This window comes from Pelecanus crispus, chromosome 6, assembly GCF_030463565.1.
Source record: "Pelecanus crispus isolate bPelCri1 chromosome 6, bPelCri1.pri, whole genome shotgun sequence".
Lineage (NCBI taxonomy): Eukaryota > Metazoa > Chordata > Aves > Pelecaniformes > Pelecanidae > Pelecanus > Pelecanus crispus.
Genome location: NC_134648.1, coordinates 9,213,048 through 9,234,387, shown reverse-complemented (window position 1 = coordinate 9,234,387; position 21,340 = coordinate 9,213,048). Strand labels below are relative to the sequence as shown.

General features: G+C 36.4%; 1 protein-coding gene across 1 annotated transcript in view; it reads right to left on the bottom strand.

Annotated features, from left to right (window-relative positions):
• ELP4 (elongator acetyltransferase complex subunit 4) overlaps positions 1-21,340 on the bottom strand; it is a 157,131-nt gene that overhangs the window by 108,795 nt on the left and 26,996 nt on the right. The window contains exons 4-5 of the mRNA XM_075712906.1: positions 15,863-15,994; positions 10,038-10,177 (exon numbers count right to left, since the gene is read on the bottom strand). Of these exons, the coding sequence (XP_075569021.1) occupies positions 10,038-10,177; positions 15,863-15,994 (272 nt within the window). The remainder of the gene's footprint in view (positions 1-10,037; positions 10,178-15,862; positions 15,995-21,340) is intronic.

Below are 21,340 nucleotides of genomic sequence, written 5' to 3'. Positions count from 1 at the left end.
GGCTCACTTACATCTAGCAGATTAATGATTTAATGTATCAACTTAAAGTTGAAACCTTTACAGCACAGTACTGATCTCCTACAACTGATAAATATCTACCCAACTGTTATTCCAAGAATACCTAATCAATGCCCCGATGAACAGAGCTGACTTTCTGTTACTGAAAACTTTCATACATACAACTGCTATGACAATCAAAACCAACAAAAAATGGAAACAACATTTTCACACTAAAAAGGTCATGTAGTTAATTTGTTTTATTTCTTTTAGTATTTTTTTTGGATACTGCACCAGAGCATAAGATACATTCTGCTACACTACGCTTCTATTTTGTATCCATACACTACAGGTGTTATTACTGCTTTATTTGCATGACAGCAGAACTGTGAGGTAGAATTTATTTTATGTATTATTTAGAAAATATAACATAAAATTAAAAAAAAACAAAAGGCAAACTGGTGGCTAAAAATGGATTTAAGCAGACTTCAAACCAAATGAAAGTTCAGCAAATCATCTCATCACAGTCTTAAAAGGTCCAGTTCCTGCATGTCAAAAGCACTTCTTCAGATACCCATCCCAGCCATGCTCTCCAGTCCACAGGCTAACACATACAAAGGACAGAAAGTCCTAATCTTTACTTTAAAAAAGCAAGCCAATTGTTAACCTTTAAAAAAGACATACTGTTTTCTTAAATCCCATAGAGCATACTGCCTTGTCTGTCTGGACTTGTAGGTTCCTCACTGCAGATGAGAGTTTAAGCCCTTCTATTTTTTAGCTTCGGCATTTCCTTCTAGTGTCACTAATTAGCATCAAGGGTTGTGGATTCAAACCACCTTGTCTACTTCTTGGGAAACATGACAGGTTATTTTGAAAATATTGCCTCTAAAAATATTCTTACTTGCTCCAATCATTTTATATGTGTGGTTTGATAACAGCCCAGGTTGAAAGGGACCCAAAAATCTTATCCAAATGTATTTTACTAATGAATACCTAAATAAACCCAAATAAACTTGCTTTCAAACTTTTGAACAGGAGAGAAGACAACTTTTCTGAGAAGCACTTAAGGGTTGCAAACATGTCTTTTACACCATTGCTTTAACTCAGAATTCTACATTTCCTTCAAGAAAACAGTATTAACCCAAACCCAACCCCCCAATGATATATTTAAGTTATAAAAATCTACAAACAAAAAAGTCACAGTCATAATAATTTTGAGTTTTAAAATAATGTCAGAAAACATTAAGATATGACCTTTCTCAGATATAAATAAAAGGGGGAGCTTCCAAATTAAACTCTGTTTATTTGTTTTCAGATTCAGTACCCTAGAAGGCTACTGGCTAAACTGATGTACCTTAATAATTTAATAGTGTCTATGAAATTCACAGCTGAAAACAACTGGTAATATATAATCTCAACATGACATTTACCATGTAAAGTCTGCCTTGCTATACCAAAAAAGAGTGTCTCAAACAGGAAAGAAAGAGTAAATTCTCACTTCTGAAGTCAATTACTTTCCTAGTGTTTAGTTGCAAAAGGAAATAGCTGCTAAATGTTATACCTGTACTGTCAGTTTACAGAGTAGGTGGAGGGGAAGAGGGCTTTAGCCTCCATGCTAGCCAGAATGTCCTCTCTCCGTCTTCACATTATTGCAGCACACACACAATCCTTGCTGCTTACACAGTGCTGCGATTTCTTCCCAGTTTTGCCAGAGCTGGGGAGAATCTGCAGCACTTGACAATAACCAGAAGCATTTGTGTATCCTTTTGGATATTCCTTTATCCTTTTGGGAAAGACAGAAACTGCTACTATCTTGTAGCCATAGCCAGGAACACAGTGTGTGTAATACGAAAAGACAACTGTGGTCTTTGTCACCACAAACTAGCATTTTCAAGTTTGTGTATCTATTGCTTATTTTGCTTATAAGTATTACCATGCTATCTATAGGGATGCCAGACAATATACTGCCATCACAATACTTGCCAATTCCTGATTTGTTACTAACTTACTTTTAAAAGTTAGTGGATAAAAGAATAAAATACCTAAAGCATTAGCAGAATTAAAGGGTGCCAAAATGAAAACAAAGAAATAAAAGAGATCTTCAATTAATCCATCACAAAAAGATTTGCAGCAAAGAAAGAATTAAAGAATTAAAGAAAAAAAAAATCTATAGGCATTACAGTATTAAAATGTAAAAATAGGTGATCTTCTACTTTTTGCTAAAATATTAATGGTTTACTTGAATTTGAACCATGCTATGTAAATAAGGACATGAAAAATATCGTGGAAACACAATTTATAAAACCAAGCTGCATTACCATTCTGGCAACGTTTGTCATAATATTTAAGGAAGGAAATAAGATGTTCCTTATTTTCTAATTTCTAGTCTTTTTTTTTTGCTTTGTTACTAAACACCATTTAATTCTGATAATGAGTTTAAACAATTCCTTCTTTACTCTTTTTTTGTTTAGCAATTTAGTAATGGATAAAGCAGGAGCCGGCAATAAGGTATCCCGGTTACAACAGAGCCTCTGACTTTTCTGTTGATAGTTTCTAAGCAGTTAACAAAGGTTAGGTTATCAAGGGTATGACAAATAGCCTTATTATGTATAAGGAGACCCCATTAGGCAAGACAGTTAAACCTGTTTTATCTAAATTTATCAGTAAATCTAGACTCTAGATAAATTTATTCTTTTTCAAAAGCACACACATTCTTAAGGTAAAACTTACGAGCATTATTGGAAAACTACAGCTTAATCATTTTAGTTCCCTTGATTATCAAACTTGATTATCTTTTGGTAACTGCAACTGAACAATGAGGATAGAAGTAGAGGGGTAGCAAGTAAGCCTTTTCTGTGATGCACACGGTTATCACAGACAATATTTCTGCCTTCCTCTTAAGTACCAGCTTTAGCAATGCAACAAAAGGACACCAGAATACCCTGGCAACAACAACCGGAAAACAGTTGCTGTCAGCCGCACAACTCCATTAACACGGTCCTAGCATGAGGGCCAGGCCATAACTGCCCTTCCCTAACATAAAAAATAGTGAGATGAGAAAGAGAAGATTTATGCCTTCTTTTGGCATGAAACACCCGGTCCCATTTACTACTTTCTGCAGGAGGACAGACTTCCCAATCTGTTTTCAATTAATGTTTATCATGGGGCAATGAACGTCTACCCATCTTGAGTGATGTCGTGGTTTAGCCCCAGCCAGCAGCTCAGCACCACGCAGCCGCTCGCTCACTCCCCCTGCCCCGGTGGGATGGGGGGGAGAATCGGAGGAGTAAGAGTGAGAAACACTCCTGGGTTGAGATAGGAACAGTTTAATAATTGAAATAAAGTAAAATAGTAGTAGTAATAATAACAATAATAGTAATAATAATATACAAAGCAAGTGATGCACAATGCAATTGCTCACCACCTGCTGACCGATACCCAGCCAGTTCCCGAGCAACGATCCCTGCCCCCCGGCCAACCCCCCCCCAGTTTCTATACTGAGCATGATGCCATATGGTATGGAATAACCCTTTGGGCAGTTTGGGTCAGCTGTCCTGGCTGTGCCCCCTCCCAGTTTCTTGTGCACCTGGCAGAGCATGGGAAGCTGAAAGGTCCTTGACTGGCATAAGCAGTACTTAGCAACAACTAAAACATCAGCGTGTTATCGATATTATTCTCATCCTAAATCCAAAACACAGCACTGTGCCTGCTGCTAGGAAAAAAATTAACTCTATCCCAGCCAAAACCAGAACAAGTGATTATCCAAAAGGGGACCCTGTAATCTACTTTAGCCATCAGGTACCAGAACTACAGAAAGGAGAGCAAACACAGTACTCCTCATCTCCCTCCATCAAAAAGCAGATACAGACACATGTGTGCAAAAACACAGGCAAGAAAAGAAAGATTGATCCAAACTTTAAAGTGAACAAATGATGTCTATAACCTCAAAATCTGATCTTTAATTGCAAAATAAAAGGCCAGTCAGTTACTTAGTTCTGTCTAATCAGTCAAAGAATCTCCCTTCTTTGCAAAGCCATAAAGAAGCCAAGTGTTTGTGTGGATAGGAAGGGAGGGACATATGTATAGATATATACAATTTATTATAAGAGCCAGAAGTTTCTGGCCCAAATAAAGCCTCTACATCTCTGATCCTGCAAAGGAAACACTGTAATTACCTTGCAATAGACATTAGCTACAATCACAGTGACAGTTCACTCACTGAAGAGCATTTTAAATAAAATAGGTTTCTTAGTGTGATGCTAGAGAATTAGAAGGACCAAGATGAATCGGTCATTTTTACAAATACATGGTTCTTATGCCACAAAACATTACAACAAAGGACCTTGCTTATTAAAAGATGCAGCACTGTTTTTCCAAGGATTGTAAAATATATGTTCACTGTACTCACTGTTTCTGTCAGGAGAGCATAACCTGTGCAGGAAAATGTGGTACATTACTTTTCCTGTATGTTTTCTGCTTTCACTGCACAATCTGTTCTTTGTCATTACGTCCCCGAGCGGTGAAAGGAAAGGAGAGCAAAGGATTGCTCTTCTTGTTCTCCACCCCTTCCCAAAGAAAAGAAGGGTAGCGGAAGAGAACTGTTCTAAACTTCAAGGAGGAAAAAATGAAGCCTAAGGCCTCCAAAGCTAGTCACCCTCTAACTGAGAAAGAAAGGGAAAAGTAAGGCTGGTCAACAAGGTGAATTCTAGGTGCATCTAACAAGTTACACATTAAGTACATTCTTTGAGAAACATTAATTACTACAAAAGTAGCAGGTCTCTATCAGGAAAATGGAAAAAACCACCATCCGAAAAGGACAAAACTTAGGGAATGCCTTGCTCACATCAGTACACATGATAATTTAATCAAAAAAGTGCAATTAAAAAAATATACTAAGCTTCTAAAATCTTTCTTTACAATTATTAGCTTGTCATTGCAGAATATATAGCTTACGACCTCACTATAGAACGTGAATGTTGGGTTAGGTACACTTTCCACAATGACGACATAACTAAAGGTGCCTATCCAATGGCTGTAGTTACAGGACTATAACAATTAATTTCAGTCTGATCTTAAACCATGCTGTGCACTGCTACATTACAAATATTTAGAAAGGGTCATGCTAGCTAAAATAACGTGGAAACATTTTGCAAAGGGGGAAAAGTTTTTCTTTTTTTTTTCTGCTAATTCCTAATTTTTTGCGACTTCTGATACTATCAAGATGTATCACCCATCAACAACTCCACCATTTACTTACAGAAAATTCTATACTAGGTAAAACTATCAGTTTCCACTTCCTCCTCAACCTCTGTATTAGTGACAAAAGCAAAACATTCTTAGATTAAAAAAAAAACAAACCAAACCCCTAAACCACAAACCACACCACTGATTTTGGTCTGCACTCCTACACGATTTAAGAGAAAGCTTCATTCAGAAATGCCTTTCCTGATACATATCTTGCAAAGTATACTCTTTAGAAAGTCATGAAATCTTTCACAATTATCCCATAATACATAGCCTATTAAATTATTTCAATAATGAACTATCCCTTTTCTTAAAAATGCCTCCTTAATTTTGAAGCATTTGTCAGCTTTCAGTGTTAACACATTATCTGTCAATCTTCTTTTGATAAATTAAATTGAAAAAAATCATATCTTTAGAGATTTTCTGAATTTCAAGTCATTTTTGTAACTTTTTTTTTAGTTCCTTCCAGGCTATCAGTACTTTTTTTGAGGTGTCGTCAGCTAATAGATTACAGAGATTTCACAATGCTATATAGGTAATTAGCATTATGCGACCAGGTATTTTTTTGGCTATGCATCTAAGACCACAGTCTGAGAACCTTATGTTTAAGAAATTATATCCTCTAAGTGGAGACATGCTAGCTAGTCATGTCCATGCTCCTAGTTCACTGTAACACAGAGTAAAAGAGGTAACGCTCAAGCTCTCAGTGGGACCTTCAGCAATCAAAGATGAGGTCTAATATAAATTATTGACTTTGGAAGGGTTAACTGTGACTATCATATTACTTTCTTTCAAATCATTGTCTAGCTAACCAAGAGAACAGAAATTTTTACTATTCTATCATATACTGAAGTTAGCTTTAGAAGCCAGAAGCATTGTATTGATTTTCCAAACAGTAATGCCAACAAAATAATATCCTTTCCCTCCCCCTTTTATAAACTTTCTTTAATGAAATCATCCTGACAGGATTGTGAGCTTGTTTGCATTCCTTGAGAATGGAATGCTCCTCCAGAATTTCATCACAATATTTGTAAATAATACAGTACAAGCCTGTTGGGTTTCTGTAAAAGCATAAACATTTTGAGAGCAGTGAAATAATTGGTAACATTCATACTTAGTATTGGATTTAATACACTGTGACTAATGTGTATTAAGGAATCACAGAAGACAGGGATGATAAGGACCTCAAGAGGTCAGGTAGTCTATCTTCTTGCCCCAAGGCAATATGAACTACATATAAACCATCTCTGACAGGTATTTACCTAACTTGTCCTTAGAAATTTTCAGTAATGGAGATTCTACAATACTCCCAACCTGTGTCTGCAAGGCAACTTCTTCTTGTGCTAACAATTAGAAAAATATCTCCTTATTTCCAGCCTCTATTTCTACCACTACAGTTTACTGTAGCCCATTACTGCTTGTCCTACCTTCAGGAGACAACAGAGTTACTACCCTCTGGATGTCAGTTTTTAAATGTGCTTCAAGACTCTGCTTAGATTTGTCTAAGAACATCCATTCTTCTGTCATGGGCCATACATCCTAGTGCTAAATGTATAGCCATCTTCACAACCTTCTCTAACTGATCCAGAGTTTTCTTGAAGGATGCTATCAAAAACTGGACAGCCTTGTTATGGCTGAGCAGAACAGAAGTCCCCTGCATGTCTTCCACATTAAATTCCAGTTTATCACCTCCATGATTTTAAATTATGCTTTTTGGTAGAACTAATCACACAACACTGCTAATATATTTTATGTTCAAGATACTTTATAACTCCAGATCTTCTTCTGGAGACCTGCTACACTATTTTATTTGTTCAATTAATTATTCCTACTAGTATGATATTCGGCATGTCTTCACTGAATTCCATGTAATTTATTCCAGACCACCGACCTATATCTTCTTGAATTCTAACTCTATTATCTAATCTGCATGCAATTACTCCTTCCATTTTTTTCCAAATTTGACATTATGACTGCAATAAAGATATCCATTGCTCAGGATACGTATCAAGCCAAATTAGTACTAGATTATTACCAGACCCAACACTGGGATAAAGCCTGGTACTTCACTCAGGTTCAACTGTGACTCAACGACAGCTTATTTAGAAAATAAGGATTTAACAATCAACATGACAAAAAGAAAACTGTCAAACCAGTCTATGTTCCTCCTTTGACATGATAACAGACTTTATCAATGGAGAATATCTCCTGGTTTATTTTAGAGCCTTTTGACTCTATTCCAGCTGAATACCCATAAGCAAACAAAGGAAACACATACTGGGTGAAACTACCCTAGAAGCTTAAAAACAGATTATATTATTTTTTCTGGTATTTTTTTGAGCACTGATGTTATCCCACAGATGTCTTCACCTTCTCCTCAAAGACAGGCACTGCTTTGGCCTTGTTGACTTTGTGGAACTTTGACAGTTCTTTACTTTCTACTGATGACCTTCATTAGGTCCCAGCCTGAAAACATTTATGTTTTTTCTAACCCGGTCTTTCCTTATGTAAACTGGGTAGTCCAATTTGCTGGTATTAACTGTGCCAGGTGCACATCAATTTGGGGATCAGGGTAATGGGAGAAGCAGCTTTTCTCCACTTCCATAATTTTTTAAGAACTCCAGTTATACAACACTGATGAACGGAAGTTGAAATTCTAATTCAGTTTATTTTTTAAATGTGTGTCAAAATTGAATGACTGTAATTATGGAAAGCTTAAATCTTCCATTTCTCTATGGAGAAATAAGCTTTATTTCAGAGGCTGTAATTCTGAAAAATTCTCTTTCCCACCTTGTCTTAACCTTGACCTAGTGCAAGCTTTTTAATACAGGGAATCCAAAACCAGTGGTGTTTGTGGTCAGGAAAACTAATAATCAATGTTAGAAGACAAATTATCTACTGTAAATGAAGAAAGAGATGTACAACATCTCTTCACAGTTTCCACAGATTTCTGTCTGAGAGTTCACTATTCCCAATGTGTTCTTTATTCCTCCCTGTCCCTTATCACATTGCATTGTGGTCTAAGAAAACGATGTTTAGAACGGTGGTTGTCTGTTACCGTGGTATCTGCCTTTACTCCAAACAATACAATTCTTTCATATCCTCATGAAAGACTTCTTGAGGGAGACCCATGTTGTGGGTGCAGGGAGAAGAAAAGGAGATAAGCCTTCCAAAATCCATCTTTATTTCATCATGTTCCTCAGCCCATCACTCTGTGCTCTACCAATTTGCCAAGCAAGTTAACTATATCTAATCTTTCTGTTAGATTAAAAGTAAAAATAAGAATAGAATCCATATGGTAAGAATGATGAACTTTTACCAGGATAGCACACAAGGAAAATATCAGAGTTAAGCAAGGCTTATAAAATCAAATGCATGAAAGTTAAAGTCCATTTCCTATACCATACATATGGGTTAATCTGATTTTAATGTAATATGCACAAATACTTGACAGCCATATAGGTAGCGGAATTAAGCCCAGAGTCACGAGACATTCTAGTTAGCTAGAGAAAAGACAGAAAGGGAGGTAAATTGCTCAATACAATATAAGCACTTGCAACCTATCTGTCAGATACCTTTGTGTCTATCCTCTATGGCCCTGCTACCAAAAAAGAATAATAATTGTACATAATATAAAAAGTTGGTTCAAATATTTACTATAGAAAGAATTAAATATAAGTTCTCTGCTTTCTCCTGAAAATTCGTTTTTTTTACATTGCAAGAATTTACTTTACAAACCAGTGACGTTTCATCACGTAACACAGAAACAAATTACAAAGAGACTTGGCTTTTGCTTTTCTACAGCTCTAAGAAAGGTGCTTCATACTGTGCTTCTTTCATAAATCTCAGTTTTTATATTTGAGTGTACTGTAATGAAAATCAATCACAATGAAGCATACTGTACTACTACTACCAGGAGCTGGCCCTATACACTGGGATCTATAAAACTAGGTATTCCATAAATTAAGTGACTGGGCTGAACAAAGAGACTGCCTGGTATTTGATGTTTGACTTGACTTGAAATGTCTCCGGGAAAGATACAATGGATGTGTGTGCTACAGGCTAATATGAGTCTTCGCCACTGTCACTCATTTTCTCTTGGTCTTCCTTAATTCATTACTGATAGACATAAACTATAATAAGTTATTCATTCAGAGAAGAATTTATGATTTTCTCTGGAATTAGGGGTGTTGTGTAAGACATAATTAGTGATTGTAATTCTATTCTCAGTATTTTGTATTTTCCTTAGGTGAAGCTGTAGGATGCAAAGAAGTAAAAGTCACATAATAAACTAATCTGATATAGCATTCTAAGCTATGTAGGTCAAGGATGGCCTGTCTTCTTCGGCCTAAAAACTGTATGGATATCTTCTAAGACTGATAGCCACCTGACACACACATCTCTGAAAGCTGACGGGGCATGGTGCTCAGGGAATAGTTCACTCACAGACAGATAGCAATAGCTTTCCCCAGTCCCCACACTCAGCTGTCAGTAGGGCTGGACTGAACATGCAGCTGTGTCCTAGGCTGTCCTACTAATGTCTGCCTTAATTGTCCCTGCCAGCTTGCTTCCTCCCACAGCTGAGGAGTCAATATACCGAGCTGTCTCTGTGCCACAGCAGCTTTGCTGCCAGTCATGGCACGTAGCACTGACATGAGAACCACAGCTGAACTGCTTAGGAGCCATGCGCAGCTACAAGATTTTTCACAGCAAGTGTAGATGCAAAAATATCGTTTACTACTAATATGCACATAAAATTTGAACACACAACAGAAGCATGTGTTATTACAACTTACCATGTTTTCATTGCAGGCGGTAAAGACAATTCTTCAGGAAGGTAAAAACTGTGCCATTTTATGGACTGATACAGTTCTGGAGACATTGTTTTAGAAATATCATAATAATGGCCAAACTTTGTAGATGTTGCTGGGCTGGCCTGTGGAAACAACAATACTGATTACAATAACCTATTAAATTATTATCTGTCAAAAGAAAATAATTAACTAGCAATACACTTGAAGTACACCTCTGGTTTTCTCCCACTCAGCTTAAGTATGAGCTTCAAGTAGAACAACATTTATAATATTTACCTCTAAGTTTTGGCTCCCCTGTTGACATTCTATAATGTGAATTTTTCACACAGAATTCAACCCTTACTGTTCCAAGTTGCATCACCAAAATGCAGTCAGATACTTAAAAGAATGTATTTTTGCACATGTTCTAGACATATGATCACAAATTTCAAAAGGCCAGATATATGAAATACGCAAACCATGACGTGTTCCACCTACCTGTTCTACCTATCTGGGAATTATATGGTGCTACAGAAACTTTTTCAGTTGACTTTGAAAATGTTTCACTTTGTTTATTTATGATCAGTAAGAAAAAATACCATTGCATCCTCATATATATGATTTTAATAGAAAATTGTAAAAAAGAGGAAATAGTTAAAAACAGCTTTTAATTTCTTGAATTTTGAATAAATCGCAGGTTGAGCATTACACAGACATTACACAGAATAACCATGGTTTACTATAATGAAGATACTTTTTTATCAGCTCTCAATTTTGGGTACATAAACCATCATAAACCCCCCAAATATAATATAAACCATAGCAGGAATTACACATTTTGAGTACGTTTTGCTAGTGAAACAGAGGAAATGAATGTATATTTTTGTCCCACATTAACTGAGTTCAGCATGCAACCTGCAACACTATTTGAACTACACATGTAATGTTAGAAAACCCCTAGATTGTTATAATATGTAGTACTCAAGTACGTAGTAGCTGTCTGCTACAGGAATCGGACGGTTTTTGCTCTTCATGTAACAATCTATTTTCTTAATCTTTCCTGCCCTTCCCATTAAAAAAAAAAAAGCTATCCTAGAAAGAACAGTCAAGCAGAGTAAACCTCAGAGGCAAGTTAGTTTCTTCCAGTGAAGGAAAACACTTGGCACAAATGTAAACCACTATGTAGTATTTTTTAATGTACCCACTGTAGAGGAGTAACAGATTACCAAAGCAATATTAAAATTGATCTTTAGGTTATGGCACAAACACCACTGTGCTCCTGATCCCATTATCTCTCATCAATGTTCTAATTCATTTGAGGAAAAAGAAAGGTCATTTAGAATAACCAAACAAGTTTTGTAATACAAGTATCAATCAAAACCACAATACTTCTAACTGGTATGACGCCTGGACTGAGAAAGGTGCTGGATCCTAGACTTTTAACAGCAGCTTTGCAGGTCAAAAGAATGATCACCTATTTATTTTGAGGACAACTACCCTAAGCCTGGATCGCATCTTAAGTATGCATTGTACAATGCAGGAATATGCAAAAATACTAAAGGTTGGTTTTCTGTCTCCCAATTCCAAGATTTACTGCTAACCTGAATTCCCCATCAGAGCCAAAGCCACCTCACATATTAAATGATAAAGTATTAAAATAAAATGAAATATCCCAACGGTTGTGAAAGAGAACAGGTGAGACAGAAAAGGTAAGAGCTGAAAGTAAGAGAGACGTTGAAGACATTTACACTGCAGAACAGAATGCCTTTTAAAGGTCGTTCTGAAGAGAAGTTTGGTTTCGTAGGTTAAAATGAAATGCTATCTTGTTTGTACTTAAAAGCATGGAATTACTTTTGAAAAGTGACCAGAAATATCCCCAATAATTTCAAAAGTTTCTCAGTAGGTTCTGTAACAACTTCGAACATTCTATAAAAGGATTTTTCTTTTAAGCAGGCCAACATATACCTTTTATCCTCTATCTGAAAGCTGAGGAGGGTTGTGTGTGTATGCAATGAAAATTCTTTGGAACAACTTCTGCTCCAGTTTCAACACCTGCTATTCTTGCTATATACAGGAATGACAATAGGTATACTGAATTATTACAATAATGGGATCCCAATAACTTTTTGTGTGTTGAGCAACAAACCACTTAGTGCCAGCTCCAATTACTACAGAAAGCTTGTAGCTTTCATAAACTTTGGTCTTGCTAATAAAATAAGTACTGTAACAGTAAAAAGAAAGAATACAGACATGCCAGACATGGCATGGTATTTATATATATGGTATTTACAGCTAGCTTTCTGAAATCAATCATGCTATGTATTTCCACAATTTTATTTCATGCTTCAGCTTACCAAAAAGATATTAAACTGCTAAGATTAATTGGAATGATTTGATTCAGAGTAAATATTTTGAAATTATTTTATTAATGGATGTTAGGCCTGGTCAGTTACCAGAGAATATAAATAGTAACAGCAACAGAAAATCTTTCCCACAAAACCAGTAGAATAACCAAACTAAACCCAAACTTTTAATTAAAAGAAATAATTAGCTTTTAATTAAAAAAATCCACAAAACTGCTTATGTATATCTAGTCATAAGAGGCAGACCAGTTTACTCAAGAACAGACAGAAAAACACATTTTCTAAGCCAGTGTTCCAATTTATTTATCAGCACCTGATTTTTAAAGAAGGAAGTCCAACAGAATATAACAATGTATCAAAATCTAAATATTTTTAATGTAAAATGTAACTTTATTTAAAATGAGGATTCTGAAAGCAATTTAAACAGGGGCTGTTCTTTGGCCTATAATCTATTCTTTATCCGGATTACAGATCAGAATGTTTTTACTGCAATCTCTGCCAGAGCTCATCTTTTTATTGTGTACTTCCAAGCCCCCTTAATGTTTTAGAAAGGCCTTGACTAACTGAACTTTGATCTGATGTCTTCATTGAGAAAAGCTCCAGGTTGCCCATTTCAGATGCAAATCCTTACTGAGGCCCAATAGAGTTTAGTAAAGACAGCAAAAAAGAAGAAACAAGAAGTTTCCAGGATCCTCTTTGAGAATCCTGAGGCACATTGGTGTCCTTAATCCACCCTGCTGCATGGATTAAGGTAGGTGATAACCTCTCTTGATTCAAAAGAATAAGCACAGTGCCTACAAACTGGGTGGAGACTAGGATTTGGCTATAATAAAACACCATGCCATAAAAGCTCGGTCTATGTTAGAAGCCTATGAATAGGCCTCAGTGTACTGCATTCCCAGGCTTAGCAGGGAAGCTTGCAAAAAGCCTACCTGAATCAAGTAAGCATGAATAATCTGCCTTAGCAGAATGGCCATGGAGAGTGCGAAGCTGAGACCTTCCATTCCTCTTAAGTTTGATCTGATAAATTTATTAGTGGATTGGAGGCTCAAGCCTGTTCTTTCCTGGATTCCTATTTTGCACAAGGAGAAATACACTAAATTGGCAGTGAGCAGAGCATGCTTTTATGCTACCGTCTGCTGTTAATGTTTCTAATTGCAATACTAATGTGCTAGAAATCTCAGGTTTAGGATGAATCAAGGCAGAAAATTGATTTCATGCTGTGACAGTTTATATATTGCCCCAAGAACATAAGCAGTTCAGTCAAAAAAACCCCAAAACCCCACCACACTGTCTTGCACTGCAAAATAGGCTATCCATATACTCAAAAGTTTAAATGAAATTAACCTCTGATACAGATGAAAGTAACACACTGGCAAAGGCACAACGCGACCTGTTACTCTGGCAGATTTCTCATAAATCTTCTGTCTTTTTCTGATATACAATGTATATGCAATATGCATAGAGAACCTGTGATAGTTATGAAGACTACTAATATTAATACCATGCATAAGAACAAAAATGCTAGTCTAGCTAGTCCATTTGAGGTCTAATGAATGGGAAGGGAATATCTGAACTATTAATGAAAATCTCTTTTATTACTTAGAAATAAAAACTAAATAAGGCTTCAAAAATACCACAAAGACAGCTTTTACTCAGCATTCTTACTTCATTTAAAGCCAGATATTGGATGGAAAAGTCTTCTGCTAACATGTTTAGAGTTCTAGTAAAAAGGAAATCTATTTTCTCTCTTTCATACTTGAAACTATTTGACACTAGTTTTTGAAAATGTACTAGTTTATTAGTTCAATCAGTTTGGAAAATATGCCTTGATTTTTTTTTTTGCCCCCCTGCTGAAAGAAAATTTAAAGAATAAATCAGAACCTAAGTTGTTAGTTAAATGATAGTACTAAGTGTATTAAACATACAGGGTGCTGCAAGGCAACATCAGATTCTTCTTCAATGGAGTATATTCACCAATCAAACTAATTTAGCACAGTACCAAAATTTTATGATAACTGCATTAAAAAAATATTGAAAAATATAAATTTCAAACCTATTTTTCACTAATTAGAATATCCTGAGGAATTTTAGGTATAGATAGCTTAAGAATTAGACTTTTATATGCAAGTTTTAAATTTTTTTGAATAAATTTAACATATGCATAAAAATATTGCACCTGAACTATTCAGAATGATCAGCATCCAATTTAGAAAGCGACAATGACAACAAGGGAACCACCCCACAAAAGATTGACCATTTTATTCTATCTTGCATAATCAAATTTCAGTAATCGAAGACAAGTACACTATGTGTTGTATAGAAATATTATATCAGTGGAAGAAGTGATTACTTCTACAAAGTTATAGAAGATGAGTACATACCTAACTGGATTATTTGTATGTTTTTCTATTTTGTTAGAACACCAGAATACTATTTGTTAACCACATGCAATTGTTTCCATATCAATGTATGAGGAATTCTGATAGATTTTAGAAAAGACAAATTATTTTGGGGATGGTTCGGAGTGGCACAGCAAGCTCCACAATAATAAAATTGATGAGATTATATGATTACCCTGGAGGCTGTTTGATTTGGCATGTCACCATATCTAAGTCTTTTCTGACACAACTATATAGCCATGTCTGTGCAATTTCACAGAAAACCAAACATGCCAAGCCTTGTAAGATCATTTTGTCACATTCCAATTATGGTTTTTAAGAATACGACTGAACTTACTAGGCAGTTATGACAACATCTAAACCAGAATTTATAAATGTAGGCTAAAATGTATAGACAAAAGAAGTTTTTTGTTCTGGATAGTAAAAAATGCTGTAATTTTATTAAAGGTTGATATAAGAAAGTCACCAGCCACGGGAGTTACACAAAACACTAACAACTGTAAACTCCGGAAGACTGACCACTGGGCTTGTTTCTTATATTCTCTCTGCACAGTGATTAGTTTCTAGTGACAGTGAAGCTGATATAATCTCAAGTGCTTACTTTGGTTGTTACGCACATGGATAAGCAGGTCAACAGCTTGCTTTGACACAGTACTTTCACTACAGAGATCTAGTAAGTACTGTTGATTAAACCTACTTAAGTAATTTGTGTACAACTAAATTTGGGCAAAGTTTGTAAGTGACCAAATTACTCAAACTTTCATAAAAGGCTGTCTCAATTTAATAATACTCATTGAAAAATCCCATGGAACTTTAATGGTTTTTACTTTTAAATTATTATTGTCTGTATTAAGTTTTACACTTCCTGCAAACTCCCAAATTCCCTCTCTCTCTGTATCTCAAGTAATCAAAAAATATAGTGGTGTATCATAATTTACCCTCAGGAGGCAATCCTGTAACACTATCTGTTAGCAGTTCTAGTTGTCTAGATTCTACTAAAAAGCATTAGCTCTACAAATTCCTTCTGACTGCAAGAGAAAAAAAAGTATGAAATACTGATTACCTCCATTTTTGGTAAGTTTTGGTAGCGCCAGGCTATTTTCATAGAATCCTGACAATCTTCAGACTTAACAGCTGTTGCTTCTTCTCCCAGTTCCTTTCTGTAGGTATCATCAAGCAAAGGGGCTGGAAGTTCCTACAGGTGGAGAGTCAAAGAATGTCAGCTATCTACAGTAGAAATGGCAGTTCAGATTTTTAGATTTTTACACCCCCTCCCCCCCAAGTTAGCCAATACAGTTATCTTAATATAATGGACAGTTGTAAAATCTGTAACAAAACTTGATTAAAGTAACTGTTCTGAGAGACTGGCTCCTACTAATACTGAGTATGAAAAAACCCCATGTAATTATTATGGGAAAAATGAATTATACAAATGTAAGAGAATGCAGAACAGAAATATCACATTGTATACTCTACACAAACAACACATCTTGAGCAGCATCCATATTCTTTTTCTTTAAAGGTTGATCTCCTAAACTGTTCTGAGAATAGGTAAGTTCCCTGCATAGTGAATTTAAGCCTATTTTATAAGACCACTTTTCTCTGTTAGCTTCTGTAAATCTTTCAAAAGTATTCAACAGACCACAACAGCCTACAGACACAGGTGGAAAACAACTGTAACAGGATGGTTTGAATTTTCTCTTCTGCTAACCATTAGGCATGATACCTACTAATGACAGATACCTCATAAACACAAACAAGGGAGTAAAAGGAAGGGGCAAATATTTAATCCTGGAATTTTTGTTAAGTTTCTAACGCAAACATTTCTGGCTTTAAAAAAAAAAAAAAAAAAAGCATCGCAGACAGGTGGGTTTAACTGTTCTATGAGGACAGAACTGCAGCTTTGACTTAGACCTAGATTAGGAACAAAGTTTTATTACAAGCTTTCTGCTTTCTACCTTTGTTGCATTGCTGAAAAAGTAAACAGCACCGAGTGGATATCAAGCACAGCATTTGGAATTTATGCATTGGGCTTCTACACCTACTAGAGGAATCAAGCGCAACCAAGTTTTCTGACCCAACTTTATCACCCATCTGCATAAGCTGGAGGGCACAGGAACTTTTTATCTGCTTAAAATAGATCAAGACTTATTTGAAAACAAAGTGTTCATTAAGCAAAGACTCTTGAGAGAGAACTGAGATCTGGTCTCAAGGGTTAAAGATACAGAGCTAGCCAGTATCTCTGTTACAAGGTATTAGGTGTGAAGACATTAAAAGCCCAAATTTTAAAACTTAAGAAGAAGAATCTCTATTGAAGCATGGGATACACATGAAACACTGATCTGACCACAAACATCTAAATGACATTCACAGCTTTATGTAGGCAGACATGGTACAAACAGACACACATAGAAAGAAGACAATGAAAGTTTAAATGAATCCATTTTGGGTTTAGTATTACGATAATTCAGTATTAAAGAACACAGGAGAGAAAACCTGTATATAGTTCAATATGTCATCTTATGAAAAACATGCGTTATTTTTGTTCCTTTACTGTAAATTAACAATATCTACAATTATCGACAAAATTGAGAACAAATGTTTCTAATTTCAGGACAGTTGTTTCTGTCTCTCTTTCAGTGGTTGGTCAGTACACCCTCCGAGATAAAAGGTAATGGAAGCTATGAAAACTTTTTTGTAGTTACTTCAATAAAGTTGCAGAAATAGAACAACTGTACCTATGTGTTTCAGCAGCTAAGCAGAAGATGCAAGCCACACCTTTGAGCAAATAATTTTATTTTATTTACTTCCATTTTGCAAATGAACTGCAAAAGCCTGGTAAAGGCTCATCATGAGAATGGTTATGTACAGAGTTAAATTTTTAGATTCCTTACAGCTTGTTTAAAAGATATACTTGTATACAATAAACTCATGTTAACATGATTGTAAAAATTAAGCTTTATGGGTAGAAAAGCCACACGAAGATTATAATTTTAAGTTAGTATTTACAACTTTCATTAAATTTGCAGATTTATAACAAATGTTTCAGTAAAAAAAGAAATTCACTTTTGTCAAAGTTTCCTTATATCTACCCAGAAAGAAAGCAGGGAAACTTTGAAACCAAAGACAAAGATTTCTGACAGATAGGAGAAAATGAACACAGAACGCTGTACTGAAAGGTTCTGAGAAAGTATAAATACAAATATGAGCTGACAAGCATGCCAACGCATTTCACATATATGCTGATACAAATTATTTGCATTTACTTCTAAGAGCATTATATAAAGGATTTTTCTAAAAAAGAAGAAAGATGTTATTTTGAATTTCTAATTTTATAACTCAGATATCCACAATAAAGACTTAATTAATCTTATTTTCCAATTAAGGAGCTATTTTGAAAACAAATTACTGAACAGTTAAACTATTATGCAGATTTAATTTCCTAATACAGCTATTCATAGATTTAAGCTGGCTAAGGTAAAAAGGTCCTTCTTTTTCAGTGAAGAGCTACTGATACGTGATCATCTCAAAATATTGCTCAATTACAGTAATTTAAAAAATAAATAAAATCAGCCTTCAATTAAAAGGTGTGTTCTGTAAAGGAATAGTCCCGCAGGGCAAAACAACATTTCCAGATATCTCTTCCTTTCATTCACCAAGATCAACTGGTCCCCAGGTACTACTGTAACTCTTTCTAGTGGTAGGTAACCTCTGTTTTTCTGAAAACAAATGCCAGCTACAGTTTGGAAGAGATTATGAAACCCTGCCTAAGCATTTCATCAAACGCCCTGAGCGTGCCCCTGTTTCAGATCTCACCATTGATATAACAGGTTGCTACCTCATCCTGCTGTATTATCACTGGGCAGCTATCACATCATCTGCAAGGCCAAAATCCAGGAAATGGCATATTTTACCATTCACCTTTACTTAAATAAAGAGAAAAACAGCACCAATATTTTCTTAAAGCTATTTAATATCTTCTTCCTCCTCTAGAATCGCTGCAAATGCCTGTCACTTGTACTACTGGTTCATTGTTATTACATAATAATTGGCAAAGACACACTTGAGACAGGGACATTTACCTATATACATTTGCTTTTATATAATCACACATAATGTATGTTTTACACAGAGGCTGTATTTTACACTAAAATAGAACAGAGATCAAGACAATAAGGGGTGAGAGGTTCTCCAAGTACTAGTGATAACGTACAAGCTACTTCAACACCCTCATGTAACACAGAAGAAATTTCCTGCCTTACCATCAAACAGAACAAAACCTTCTTACATTGCACTATATGGAAGGGAGACATTACAAATACCAGCTGTTGACATCCGAGAAGCTCAGTCCAAAACAATCATCCAGACACACTATCAGTGTAACACAATTAGGCACTGTGGTATGCCTTAACTGTTGCTAAGAATGAAGCAGATTAAGAGATCAAGGAAAAATGGTTTCACCTTAAGCTGATAAAGATTTTGGCTGCCAGAGATGAAAACCTATCTAAGTATCCACCTGAAATAGTCTTTTTTGCCAATATAGTTTACTTTTAACTTCTGACATAATACAGAGATTTTATTCTGACATAATAGAAAACTACTAACATTATAAAATAATTGTTTACACATGACTAAATTCATGCAAAGCAACATGAGAAAACCTGTGACTCGCCACCATGGCAGTTAGCGTATGCATCAGCTTAGGCCTGGTTTATAGAATCATAGAATCGTTTAGGTTGGAAAAGACCTTTAAGATCATCCAGTCCAACCATTAACCTACACTACCAAGTCCACACTAAACCAATCAAGGGGAGACTAGACTAAACCATGTCCTGAAATGCCACGTCTACCCGTTTTTTGAACACTTCCAGGGATGGTGACTCCACCACCTCTCTGGGCAGCCTGGTCCAATGCTTGACTACTCTTTCTGTGAAGAAATGTTTCCTAATATCCAGCCTAAACCTCCCCTGGCGCAGCTTGAGCCCATTTCCTCTCGTCCTATCGCTAACTACATGGGAGAGGAGACCAACACCCACCTCACTACACCCTCCTTTCAGGCAGCTGTAGAGAGCGATAAGGTCTCCCCTCAGCCTCCTCTTCTCTAGGCTGAACAACCCCAGTTCCCTCAGCCGCTCCTCATAAGGCCTGTGCTCCAGACCCTTCACCAGCTTCGTTGCCCTTCTCTGGACATGCTCCAGCACCTCAAGGTCTTCCTTGTAGTGAGGGGCCCAAAACTGGACACAGTATTCAAGGTGCGGCCTCACCAGTGCCGACTACAGGGGGACAATCACCTCCTTGCTCCTGCTGGCCACACTATTCCTGATACAAGCCAGGATGCTGTTGGCCTTCTTGGCCACCTGGGCACACTGCTGGCCCGTGTTCAACCGGCTGTCTACCAACACCCCTAGGTCCTTTTCTGCCAGGCAGCTTTCCAGCCACTCTTCCCCAAGCCTGTAGTGTTGCATGGGGTTGTTGTGACCGAAGTGCAGGACCCGGCACTTGGCCTTGTTGAACCTCATACAGTTGGCCTCGGCCCATCGGTCTAGCCTGTCCAGGTCCATCCTGCAGGGCCATCCTACCCTTGAGCAGATCAACACTCCCGCCCAACTTGGTGTCATCTGCAAACTTACTGAGGGTAAGTATGCTGTCTTGCCCTTTACTGCCCCACAGAAGGAACCAGGAGCACTTGCAGAACTCTCTCATACCAAGAGCAACTCTTATTTCCTGTGTTTTTCAAAATGCATTTACCTAATAACTACTGTGCTTAGCTGAAGAATATGTTTCTTAGATGTACCATGTTCTTGTCCCTATGCAAGAAACATGTTCACATGATGCACTGAGACTTAAGGCATTTCTGGGGCTACTAGGTCTCACAGCCATACAATTTTCTATCCCAACAAACATTTTGCTCTAAAGCAAACATATCCTGAATCATATTCTTGCATGTGGTGGTTGTGAACTTTATGGCCTCTTAGTAGGCTTTGTACATAAATTCAGCTGCAATTCAGAAAAGGTAGTCTCCCTTTGGAGCTGGCTGGTGTTTTGAAGACCAATTGCTTGAGCTCCATCTGGTATATTAACTTGGTTAAATACATTCCAAGATGTTGTACTTAAGCACAGATAGGAAAAAAAATTCCAATCCTATTCATGGTCTATCTGTAATTTGAACACATTTTAGATAACGATTAATGAACAGAACTAATAAAGATTGTTTACCTCCAGATTTGCATCCTAACTTTATCACTATTACCCCAGCTTCTGCTTACCCTTGTTTCCTTCCCATTTAGACTAAACTGTATGAAAGAGAGGTAAAACATGCAGTTGCTGTTTGAAGGTATGTCTACGTTGACTAGAAGCCAATATGCATGCGTTCATTAGCCTGGTAGAGGACTAAAAAGAATACATAGGTGATCATTAATGTTGTTTTTCCTTAGGATATACTGATTCATATATCCCAATCCATAATTTTCAAAAGCCTTTTAACTTGATCTTTGTATAAGCGCATTTGGAGAGGGAGAGGGCTTAAAACTGCTTAGTAGGC